General features: G+C 41.8%; 2 protein-coding genes and 1 pseudogene across 2 annotated transcripts; 2 read left to right on the top strand and 1 right to left on the bottom strand.

Moving 5' to 3' along the window:
• The first annotated feature begins 3,642 nt into the window (after positions 1 to 3,642).
• Positions 3,643 to 7,072, top strand: LOC123093095 (uncharacterized; annotated as a pseudogene).
• On the top strand, positions 4,102 to 5,867 carry LOC123093027 (uncharacterized). Its single transcript, XM_044514935.1, has 3 exons — positions 4,102 to 4,801; positions 4,887 to 5,112; positions 5,190 to 5,867. Exons 1-3 carry the CDS (start codon positions 4,262 to 4,264, stop codon positions 5,645 to 5,647), a joined length of 1,224 nt encoding a protein of 407 aa, XP_044370870.1. The 5' UTR covers positions 4,102 to 4,261; the 3' UTR covers positions 5,648 to 5,867.
• An 840-nt stretch (positions 7,073 to 7,912) lies between the features above and the next one.
• Positions 7,913 to 11,429, bottom strand: LOC123092917 (uncharacterized). The gene is made up of 5 exons (XM_044514838.1): positions 11,311 to 11,429; positions 10,281 to 11,222; positions 9,970 to 10,195; positions 8,818 to 9,892; positions 7,913 to 8,736 (listed from the first exon to the last, which is right to left on the bottom strand). Exons 4-5 carry the CDS (start codon positions 9,049 to 9,051, stop codon positions 8,101 to 8,103), a joined length of 870 nt encoding a protein of 289 aa, XP_044370773.1. The 5' UTR covers positions 9,052 to 9,892; positions 9,970 to 10,195; positions 10,281 to 11,222; positions 11,311 to 11,429; the 3' UTR covers positions 7,913 to 8,100.
• Positions 11,430 to 12,024: the final 595 nt, after the last annotated feature.

Raw genomic sequence — 12,024 nt, 5'->3', positions numbered from 1 at the left:
GTCCAATAACCCACCGGAGGGTTCCGTAACCCCCCGGTACTCCGAAAAAATACCCAATACACCTCGGAACTAGTCTGGTGTCCGAATATAGTCTTCCAATATATCAATCTTATGTGTCAACCATTTCGAGACTCCTCGTCATGCCCGTGATCTCATCCGAGACTCCGAACTACCTTCAGTACATCAAAACTCATAAACTCATAATATCGATGGTCATCGAACGTTAAGCGTGCGGACCCTACGGATTCGAGAACTATGTAGACATGACCGAGACTCATCTTCGATCAATAACCAATAGCGGAACCTGGATGCTCATATTGGCTCCCACATATTCTAAGAAGATCTTTATCGGTCAAACCGCATAACAACATGCGTTGTTCCCTTTGTCAACGGTATGCTACTTGCCCGAGATTCGATCGTCAGTATCATCATACCTAGTTCAATCTCGTTACCGGCAAGTCTCTTTACTCGTTCCGTAATGCATCATCCTGTGACTAACTCATTAGTCACATTGCTTGCAAGGCTCATAGTGATGTGCATTACCGAGAGGGCCCAGAGATACCTTTTCGATACACGGAGTGATAAATTCTAATCTCGATCTATGCCAATTCAACAAACACCATCGGAGACACCTGTAGAGCATCTTTATAATCACCCAGTTACGTTGTGATGTTTGATATCACACAAGGTGTTCCTCCAGTATTCGGAAGTTGGATAATCTCATAGTCATAGGAACATGTATAAGTCATGAAGAAAGCAATAGCAATAAACTAAACGATCATAGTGCTAAGCTAACAGATGGGTCTTGTCCATCATATCATTCTCTAATGATATGATCCCGTTCATCAAATGACAACACATGTTTATGGCTAGGAAACTTAACTATCTTTTATTAACGAGCTAGTCAAGTAGAGGCATACTTGAGACACTATGTTTGTTTATGTATTCATACATGTACTAAGTTTCCGGTTAATAAAATTCTAGCATGAATAATAAACATTTATCATGATATAAGGAAATATAAATAACAACTTTATTACTGCCTCTATGACATATTTCCTTCATCAAATGCATTTAAGATGTCTAGCTTTAGCAGGATTGCAGGCTGACGAAGTGCTTGTAGCTGTCTTGCGGTGCTCTGAACCATCATGAAATTATCATGCAGAGCTTGCCCTTTGACAAACGCGCTTCGATGAATGCCCACCAGGTGCGGCAACTCCAGCGCAAGGCGGCGCGCCAACACTTTGTCGAAGATCTTCGCCATTCCAACGCAAGGCAACTTTACAAAAGCTTTCCCTGATCGAAAAGCGAAACTTGCCAAGTAGTGCATAAAATTGTTGTGATTTTCTTTAAAAAATTGCCACCACGTGGTCTGGATCCAAGGGTTGTTGGGATTCCCTGGACCTGGCGCTAGGCGCTGGCGAATGAGCCAATGCGCAACCCCATGCCCCCAGCGCGCCCGTTTTGGGTCAGCCAAGTGCGGGCACCCTTTTTAAATTTATTGTTTTTGCTTTTTGTTATTGTATTTTTATTCTTTAAATAATTCGGATTCTAAATAATTTTAACAAAAATATCCAAGAAATCGTAAATATTTGTGGATTTTTTTGTGATTTAAATACATGTTCATGATTAAAAAAATTAATTTTCGGGAAATTAAAAATGTTCATCATTTTTCAAAACTGCTCATGATTTTAATGAATGTTTATGTAATCAAAAAGTGTTCATGAATTTGAAAACATGTTCGGAATTCGAAAAATATTTGCAAAATAAAAAAAATGCTTGTGAGTTATAAAAAAGTTCATCAATTCAAAAAATATTCATGAATTTCAATAATTGTTCGTCAATTCAAAACATGTTCACTAGTTTCGTATAAAATGTTCAGAATTTTATTATATGTTTTCAAATTTGTAAGAAATGATCGCAAACTGAAAAAATTCATGATTTAGAAAAATACGAATTTTAGAAAATGGTAGCTAATTTGAAAAAATGTTCTTGATTTCATAAGAATGTTGGCGGGTGCAAACATATTCATGATTTAAAAATGTTCAAGGTTTCAAAAAATAAAAATTAACAAAAGCAAAAGTACAATAAAATGAAAACTAGAAATAAAATAAAAAAGAACTAAAAACACTTAAATGAAAGAAGGAAGAAAAGAACGAAAAATAAAAAGTAGAAAAAAACCTAAAGAAAGAGAAAAACCGCAAGTATTTCCCAAACTGTGCGTAGTGGCAAGGGCGGTCGCTAACTAGCAACCTATGCGTCAAACAGGATCCCCCCATGCAGGGAAAGTTTTCTAGTTATCATTTGCCATATAAAATGGCACAGTGAACGAACCCAGCGTGCAACAAAATGGTAGAACTGGGCCGACCCAAGTGGCTCACCCTGCGGGCATTGCCTCCACGGGCGTCAAACTAGGATTCACCTCTATCCACCGCCCAGAAAACCCCTCGACGAATCGGCAGTAAATGGCTTGAATCTGGCGCGCGGCAATTTGATTGATTCAAAACTGTAACTATTTCAACTGGGCAGCCACCGTAGTTCAAATCAGAGAAAAAGTGGTAGCGGTGTTCTTGCATTTCTAGTTCTACTGAACGAAAAAATATCCAAAAAAATGAACAAAAAACAAAAACTAAGCTCCATTCGGAGCGGAGGGGGTAGAAAACAAGGGAATTGAAAACTTCACAGAAATGTGCTTCCCCTGAGTCCTGACTAGGGGAAACCTTGGAACGTGAAACACAGGGACGTAGTTCCTCCGTATCATAATATAAGTGCATTTTCAACTTAGGTTTAGTGTAAAAACGATATTTCCAACATTAATTTAGTGTAAAAAATGCTTTTATATTAGGAGTAGAATTTTGCTGCACGTGAACGAGTAAAACCCAATGAATATGAGGATAAAAGCGAGTGAATGCATTTGTCTCCAACTATATGAAAATATAAATGTTTAGCTGTACATGCAGGCCGCCCGTTTGACACTCACATGCAAGGATTTTTAAATACGGCCGACTGACACCTTGCATTGGGCTTCGGCCCAAACATTGGGTTGCAGTAGATTTTTTCATTCCCGTGAAAAGTACAGGATGGGTAAACTTTTCTGTGGAATGAGCGAGGACGTTCCTTCAAATCGGACACATCATAGATTATTTTTCCGAGAGAAACCAGACCTATAAAAATTCCTGCAGACCAAATGGGGCCTAAACGACTGATACTGAACCGACCATAAGTTTTACTGATAGATAACATGAAAAGGTCCACACCATGATAAGTTACACAAGTTCAAGCAAGCTGAAGGAAAGGAAAACATCACACAAAATAGAATTACAGAAAAGAGTGGCCTGCCGCATGCAAGACACTTTGACCTCAGTTGGTGACGGTCTGCTGGATCACTTTGGGGCTGTTTGGTTGGAGACTCAGGGGCTGTTTGGATCCCAACCTAAGCATGCCACGCCTAAGGTGAGGCGTGCCACAGCCCCTTAGGCGTGCGTTTGGTTTTGAACAAAAGTTAGGCTCGCCACAACGTCAAGGGTCGTCCGTCGCTGAAATTTTGCCAAAAAGTGTGGCGCTCGTTTCGTCCGCCACACTCGCCGCGGCGCGCAAACTGAGCCACAAAAGTCCCCGCGAACTGATAAAAGTCATCGCTTCCCTGTTCGTCCTCAGTCCAAAAATCCCCCACCCCTTCAGTCTTGACCCCATGGCTGAGAGCCCTTCTCTCTCCCCTTCCAGATCCAGCTGAGGACGACCTTGCCGCCGCACTCGATCTGCTCCTCCCTGGTACGAATCCTCATCACTGCAGCATCTATCTCCTCCACCTCCTCCATCTCCTCCATCTCATCACGTCAGATTCATCTCATACATGCAGATCTGGGCGTCCTTGATTTTCTCAAGAGAAAAATACCAGCTTTCTTCCGTGATTTGTGGGATTTCCCGTTGCTTGTTCCTGCCCTTGTTGCATCCAGACTAGGAACTTCCATCTCATAGTGAAAGGTCAACTATTTGTTAAGAGGAAAGGTAACACCGTAATTCCCCTTTGCAATTGTTGCATGCTTGTACGAGTGAGATTATAAGTTAGTAATTTCTTGTAAGTATGTGGTGTTGATGTAAGATTTGACATCTCTCTGTGTTCTTTTCTTAGATATGTATTGTACAATTTATTGTCTGAGTAATATACTGTCCTCTGTATAATTTGCGCTGGATAAAAAATTTATATATAGTTCCACTCACCGATGTCATCTGATTTTTTAATGCTATTATTGTTTCATAGATGGACCAAAGAACATTATGCTTACAGTATTACATGCATTATTATCACTACTACATGTGGAGGAGAAGATTGCTTGCTGCCATTATTGTGTGTTTAGGGATGTACTGGTACAAGATTAATGTCCGAAAAAGGAAGAGAAAATCTATAACTTATGCTCCCATGTTCGAACGAGATGTTAAAAGGATGTCACGCCTGAACCGTATGTATTATGGAACCGAGGCTAATTGCATAAGTGAGCTGCGCATGCGGAAATTTGTTTTTCACAAATTGTGTGCCAACCTGAGACGTCGTGGTCTACTGGTAGACACATTCCATGTAATTGTGGAGGAGCAAGTTGCCATGTTCATCCATGTTGTGGGTCATAACTGGAAAAATAGATCGATTGGTTTCGAGTTTTATCGATCGGGCGAGACTGTTAGTAGGTACTTCAATGCTGTTTTAGATGCCCTGTGTCTCCTTGCTCGTGATGTCATATGCATCAAAACCATCGAAACACATTCGAAGATAACAAGTAGCTCCAGATTTCACCCTTACTTTGAGGTACATCCAAAATTATTCACAAGTATCTGCAATGTATTTATAGGTTCCATTCAGTCTGTTTGAAACTGGTTCTCTCTTTTCGTAGGGATGCATAGGAGCTCTGGATGGTACTCATATACCGGCATGTGTGCCAATCCACATGCAAGATAGGTTTAGGGGTAGAAAGTCCTTTCCCACACAAAATGTGCTAGCAGCCGTTGATTTTGACCTAAGATTTACATATGTTCTTGCTGGATGGGAGGGATCGGCTCATGATTCTTATGTGCTCCAAGATGCCCTATCACGTCCCAATGGCCTTAAAATACCAGAAGGTGGGATTCTAACTCATGGCTTCAAACTGAAACTTTCTTTAGTTCTTAGCTAATGTGTTAGCATCATCATGATGTAGGTAAATATTTCCTAGCGGATGCGGGATATGCTGCAAGACCCGGTATACTACCCCCATATCGTGGTGTCCGATATCACCTAAAGGAATATAGGGGAAGTAGAGAGCCTGAGAACCCAAGGGAGTTATTCAGCCATCGCCATTCCTCACTTAGAACAACCGTCGAAAGAGCATTTGGTACCTTGAAGAATCGATTTAAAATATTTGCAAGTCAGCCATTCTTCCCTCTAAAAACACAAGTAAAAATTGTGTTTGCTTGTTGTGCGCTCCATAACTGGATCCTAGATGATGGTCCTGATGAGTATGTCTATGATGATGCTACTTGGTACTCGGCCCTTCCACGGAGTAGACGACACCGTCGTGACGTTTACCAGGAGAGCCAGGCATGGGCACACAAAAGGGATGTACTAGCTCAAAAAATGTGGGAGGATAATTTAGCAGCTCAAGATCAAGATGATTAAGAAGTTAGTATGTAAGGCTGATGTTGATGGGTTTAATTTTAGGTTCCATTCAGTCTGTTTGAAACTAGAGTTCTGCCTTATTTCTATGTATCAAACATGAGTGCTATTTTGTTACATTTGGTCATTATGTATGTGATTCATGTGAAACTATGTTGGTTGTACCTCTGTAAACTTATATCACTTATTTTATCTTTAGTAAATTGTTGGTTGTTTCATGCTTATTTGCCTCACCTATTATCTTTTAATTAAAATGGCTCACTGTATGAGAAACAGCGATGGCCAAGGGAAAGGGGAAGTCTGATGGTGATGGGTGCTCTCGTGAGAGGACTATTTCCTGGGCTGATGATCAGACCAAGTTTATGTTGGATTGGTGCATTGAATACATGAAGGAACAATATGCGGGATTTAGGTTCAGGAAGCATCATCTTTTGAAGTGTGCTGATGCTTTAAATAGAAAATTTGCTATGGGGGTGACACTTGCTCAAGTTGATCGTCACTTCAGGCACTACAAAGAAAATTGGAAGTACATTGCCGCCGCAATTAGCAAGAGTGGCAATGTTTTCGATGATATTAGATGTGTGGTAACTATCTTCGAGTCTGAAAAGTCTTGCCTCAATGTACGTATAATTTAGTTTCTTTTTAAAACTTAATATGGATAATTTAATTAGGATCTTAATGTGTGTGTGCTTGTAATGTAGGATAGAGCAAGGCGCTTGCTTTCTAAGCCCATCAAGTTCTACTATGAGATGCAGGAGCTATTCACAGGCACTAGTGCTGATGGTTCTTTGGCCATGGACCAACATACATGCACAATTGATTCCGATGACTCGGACAATGATGAAGGGTTGTATGATCTCAACTGCTATCCACAGTATGAGGGCCCTCTTGAGGAGGATTCTGACACTTTGCCAACAACACATTGTCCTAAAAGACCTCCAGTACCTGTAGGTGGTGATAATTCAACATCTAGCACTAGCCGAGTTGGTAAGAAGCGCCCAAGAGGTAGCAAGTCACCTACTAAGAAGCCACCAAGAACCAAGAGTCGTTTCGTGGAGACCACTGAAGAAATCAACTCTACATTGAGGTCACTCCAGCAATCCCTTGCTGCCGCTCCTCCTCCAATGCCCCAAGTTGTTGATCCTTATGCTAGTTTATGGAAGAGGTTGGAGGAACTCCCAATTACCACAGATCAAAGAATTACTGTTGGTGTGCACTTATCTTGCAAGGACAATGAAGGTTTGCGTGGTTGGTTATGCAGTGCAAGTGAAAAAACTTTTGAAACTTGGGTTTGCAAGTTCTTTGCTGACAAAGATCATGTTTATAGCAACATGTGAAGTTATCTAGTTGCTAACTTGTCATGTCTAGAAGTTGGCAACCTGTGAAGTTTAGAAGATGGCAACTTTTGGTATTTAGGAGATGAACTTGTGCTACGGCTACTGCTTTTGGGAAGTAGATCTTTTGATGTGTGGTGGAACACTTTAATGTAACTTGGCCAGAACTTGTGTTATTGCTATGAATGACTATCACTTGACTTTATAATGATGGACGAAACTTGCACGTATCTATCTTATTTTCTTTCTTGATTATGAGTTTGCATTTTGAATTATTTTGTACAGATGGGATTAATAGAAAATGCTCCATGTTACTTTTTATGGTTATTATTATTGCGACAAAATCTTCTTACATTTACTGGAGCATGTTGTAGTATGATTGCTTTGCGAGACAAATGGCAAGTAATCTCATCACCGTGGAGTCTAGCAGTAAGGTGATTCTAACCACCTGTGACAGGAAACCGTGGCAGAAAACCAAACGCAACCATAACTTTTTTCCTACTAGCCACACCTGTGGCTTGCCATAATGTGTGGCAAAATCAAACTGTTTGGTTGGTAGCCATGCCTTAGGTTAGGTGTGGCAGATTTTGTGTGGCGTGTGTTTGGATGGCTTCCACAAATGTTTGTCAAAAAGTTATGGTTTGCGTTTGGTTTTCTGCCACGGTTTCCTGCCACAGGTGGTTAGAATCACCTTACTGCTAGACTCCACGGTGATGAGATTACTTGCCATTTGTCTCGCAAAGCAATCATACTACAACATGCTCCAGTAAATGTAAGAAGATTTTGTCGCAATAATAATAACCATAAAAAGTAACATGGAGCATTTTCTATTAATCCCATCTGTACAAAATAATTCAAAATGCAAACTCATAATCAAGATAGAAAATAAGATAGATACGTGCAAGTTTCGTCCATCATTATAAAGTCAAGTGATAGTCATTCATAGCAATGACACAAGTTCTGGCCAAGTTACATTAAAGTGTTTCACCACACATCAAAAGATCTACTTCCCAAAAGCAGTAGCCGTAGCACAAGTTCATCTCCTAAATACCAAAAGTTGCCATCTTTTAAACTTCACAGGTTGCCAACTTCTAGACATGACAAGTTAGCAACTAGATAACTTCACATGTTGCTATAAACATGATCTTTGTCAGCAAAGAACTTGCAAACCCAAGTTTCAAAAGTTTTTTCACTTGCACTGCATAACCAACCACACAAACCTTCATTGTCCTTGCAAGATAAGTGCACACCAACAGTAATTCTTTGATCTGTGGTAATTGGGAGGTCCTTCAACCTCTTCCATAAACTAGCATAAGGATCAACAACTTGGGGCATTGGAGGAGGAGCGGCAGCAAGGGATTGCTGGAGTGACCTCAATGTAGAGTTGATTTCTTCAGCGGACTCCATGAAACGACTCTTGGTTCTTAGTGGCTTCTTAGTAGGTGACTTGCTACCTCTTGGGCGCTTCTTACCAACTCGGCTAGTGCGAGATGTTGAATTATCACCACCTACAGGTACTGGAGGTCTTTTAGGACAATGTGTTGTTGGCAAAGTGTCAGAATCCTCCTCAAGAGGGCCCTCATACTGTGGATAGCAGTTGAGATCATACAACCCTTCATCATTGTCCGAGTCATCGGAATCAATTGTGCATGTATGCTGGTCCATGGCCAAAGAACCATCAGCACTAGTGCCTGTGAATAGGTCCTGCATCTCATAGTAGAACTTGATGGGCTTAGAAAGCAAGCGCCTTGCTCTATCCTGCATTACAAGCACACACACATTAAGATCCTAATTAAATTAGCCATATTAAGTTTTAAAAAGAAACTAAATTATACGTACATTGAGGCAAGACTTTTCAGACTCGGAGATAGTTATCACACATCTAATATCATCGAAAACATTGCCACTCTTGCTAATTGCGGCGGCAATGTACTTCCAATTTTCTTTGTAGTGCCTGAAGTGACGATCAACTTGAGCAAGTGTCACCCCCATAGCAAATTTTCTATTTAAAGCATCAGCACACTTCAAAAGATGATGCTTCCTGAACCTAAATCCCGCATATTGTTCCTTCATGTATTAAATGCACCAATCCAACATAAACTTGGTCTGATCATCAACCCAGAAAATAGTCCTCTCACGAGAGCACCCATCACCATCAGACTTCCCCTTTCCCTTGGCCATCGTTGTTTCTCATACAGTGAGCCATTTTAATTAAAAGATAATAGGTGAGGCAAATAAGCATGAAACAACCAATAATTTACTAAAGATAAAATAAGTGATATAAGTTTACAGAGGTACAACCAACATAGTTTCACATGAATCACATACATAATGACCAAATGTAACAAAATAGCACTCATGTTTGATACATAGAAATAAGGCAGAACTCTAGTTTCAAACAGACTGAATGGAACCTAAAATTGAACCCATCAACATCAGCCTTACATACTAACTTCTTAATCATCTTGATCTTGAGCTGCTAAATTATCCTCCCACATTTTTTGAGCTAGTACATCCCTTTTGTGTGCCCATGCCTGGCTCTCCTGGTAGACGTCACGACGGTGTCGTCTACTCCGTGGAAGGGCCGAGTACCAAGTAGCATCATCATAGACATACTCATCAGGACCATCATCTAGGATCCAGTTATGGAGCGCACAACAAGCAAACACAATTTTTACTTGTGTTTTTAGAGGGAAGAATGGCTGACTTGCAAATATTTTAAATCGATTCTTCAAGGTACCAAATGCTCTTTCGACGGTTGTTCTAAGTGAGGAATGGCGATGGCTGAATAACTCCCTTGGGTTCTCAGGCTCTCTACTTCCCCTATATTCCTTTAGGTGATATCGGACACCACGATATGGGGGTAGTATACCGGGTCTTGCAGCATATCCCGCATCCGCTAGGAAATATTTACCTACATCATGATGATGCTAACACATTAGCTAAGAACTAAAGAAAGTTTCAGTTTGAAGCCATGGGTTAGAATCCCACCTTCTGGTATTTTAAGGCCATTGGGACGTGATAGGGCATCTTGGAGCACATAAGAATCATGAGCCGATCCCTCCCATCCAGCAAGAACATATGTAAATCTTAGGTCAAAATCAACGGCTGCTAGCACATTTTGTGTGGGAAAGGACTTTCTACCCCTAAACCTATCTTGCATGTGGATTGGCACACATGCCGGTATATGAGTACCATCCAGAGCTCCTATGCATCCCTACGAAAAGAGAGAACCAGTTTCAAACAGACTGAATGGAACCTATAAATACATTGCAGATACTTGTGAATAATTTTGGATGTACCTCAAAGTAAGGGTGAAATCTGGAGCTACTTGTTATCTTCGAATGTGTTTCGATGGTTCTGATGCATATGACATCACGAGCAAGGAGACACAGGGCATCTAAAACAGCATTGAAGTACCTACTAACAGTCTCGCCCGATCGATAAAACTCGAAACCAATCGATCTATTTTTCCAGTTATGACCCACAACATGGATGAACATGGCAACTTGCTCCTCCACAGTTACATGGAATGTGTCTACCAGTAGACCACGACGTCTCAGGTTGGCACACAATTTGTGAAAAACAAATTTCCGCATGCGCGGCTCACTTATGCAATTAGCCTCAGTTCCATAATACATACGGTTCAGGCGTGACATCCTTTCAACATCTCGTTCGAACATGGGAGCATAAGTTATAGATTTTCTCTTCCTTTTTCGGACATTAATCTTGTACCAGTACATCCCTAAACACACAATAATGGCAGCAAGCAATCTTCTCCTCCACATGTAGTAGTGATAATAATGCATGTACTACTGTAAGCATAATGTTCTTTGGTCCATCTATGAAACAATAATAGCATTAAAAAATCAGATGACATCAGTGAGTGGAACTATATATAAATTTTTTATCCAACGCAAATTATACAGAGGACAGTATATTACTCAGACAATAAATTGTACAATACATATCTAAGAAAAGAACACAGAGAGATGTCAAATCTTACATCAACACCACATAGTTACAAGAAATTACTAACTTATAATCTCACTCGTACAAGCATGCAACAATTGCAAAGGGGGATTACGGTGTTACCTTTCCTCTTAACAAATAGTTGACCTTTCACTATGAGATGGAAGTTCCTAGTCTGGATGCAACAAGGGCAGGAACAAGCAACGGGAAATCCCACAAATCACGGAAGAAAGCTGGTATTTTTCTCTTGAGAAAATCAAGGACGCCCAGATCTGCATGTATGAGATGAATCTGACGTGATGAGATGGAGGAGATGGAGGAGGTGGAGGAGATAGATGCTGCGGTGATGAGGATTCGTACCAGGGAGGAGCAGATCGAGTGCGGCGGCAAGGTCGTCCTCAGCTGGATCTGGAAGGGGAGAGAGAAGGGCTCTCAGCCATGGGGTCAAGACTGAAGGGGTGAGGGATTTTTGGACTGAGGACGAACAGGAAAGCGGTGACTTTTATCAGTTCGCGGGGATTTTTGTGGCTCAGTTGGCGCGCCGCGGCGAGTGTGGCGGGCGAAACGAGCGCCACACTTTTTGGCGAAATTTCAGCGGCGGACGACCCTTGACGTTATGGCGAGCCTAACTTTTGTTCAGAACCAAACGCACGCCTAAGGGGCTGTGGCACGCCTCACCTTAGGCGTGGCACGCTTAGGCTGGGATCCAAACAGCCCCTTTGTCTTCCTCCACGGCGCCCAGCAGCTCCACCACCCGGGCCTTCCACATCTCGACCATCTGGCCACACCTCTTCACGCTGGCGTCGCACACGGTGCACCTCTCTTCGCAGCTCTTGCGCTGCTGCTCCAGCTCCGAACGGAGGCTTACCAGCACGCTCTCCCTTTGCTGGAGCGTCTGCTCCATCTCGGTGATGCGGACGACCAGGGTCTCCTTGTGCTCCGTGAGGCGGACCACCAGGCTTTCCTTGTCCCGCAGCTGCAGCTCCAGCTTTGCGACCTGGACGACAAGGGTCTCCTTCTCCTGTAGCTTTTGCTCCAGCTCCGTGATCCGCGCCCTTGCCCTCTCCAACTCCG

The sequence above is a fragment of the Triticum aestivum genome, chromosome 1A (genome assembly GCF_018294505.1).
Source record: "Triticum aestivum cultivar Chinese Spring chromosome 1A, IWGSC CS RefSeq v2.1, whole genome shotgun sequence".
Taxonomy (NCBI): Eukaryota; Viridiplantae; Streptophyta; class Magnoliopsida; order Poales; family Poaceae; genus Triticum; species Triticum aestivum.
The sequence above is the reverse complement of the archived record's forward strand: the minus strand, read 5'-3'. Positions and strand labels throughout refer to the sequence as shown.

Coding starts and splice junctions, on each gene's coding strand:
- LOC123093027 (XM_044514935.1), top strand. CDS start 4,262: ATGGACCAAAGAACATTATGCTTACAGTATTACATGCATTATTATCAC. Junction 4,802..4,886: donor GATTTCACCCTTACTTTGAG/GTACATCCAAAA, acceptor CTCTTTTCGTAG/GGATGCATAGGAGCTCTGGA. Junction 5,113..5,189: donor TGGCCTTAAAATACCAGAAG/GTGGGATTCTAA, acceptor ATCATGATGTAG/GTAAATATTTCCTAGCGGAT.
- LOC123092917 (XM_044514838.1), bottom strand. CDS start 9,051: ATGAAGGAACAATATGCGGGATTTAGGTTCAGGAAGCATCATCTTTTG. Junction 8,737..8,817: donor CTGAAAAGTCTTGCCTCAAT/GTACGTATAATT, acceptor CTTGTAATGCAG/GATAGAGCAAGGCGCTTGCT.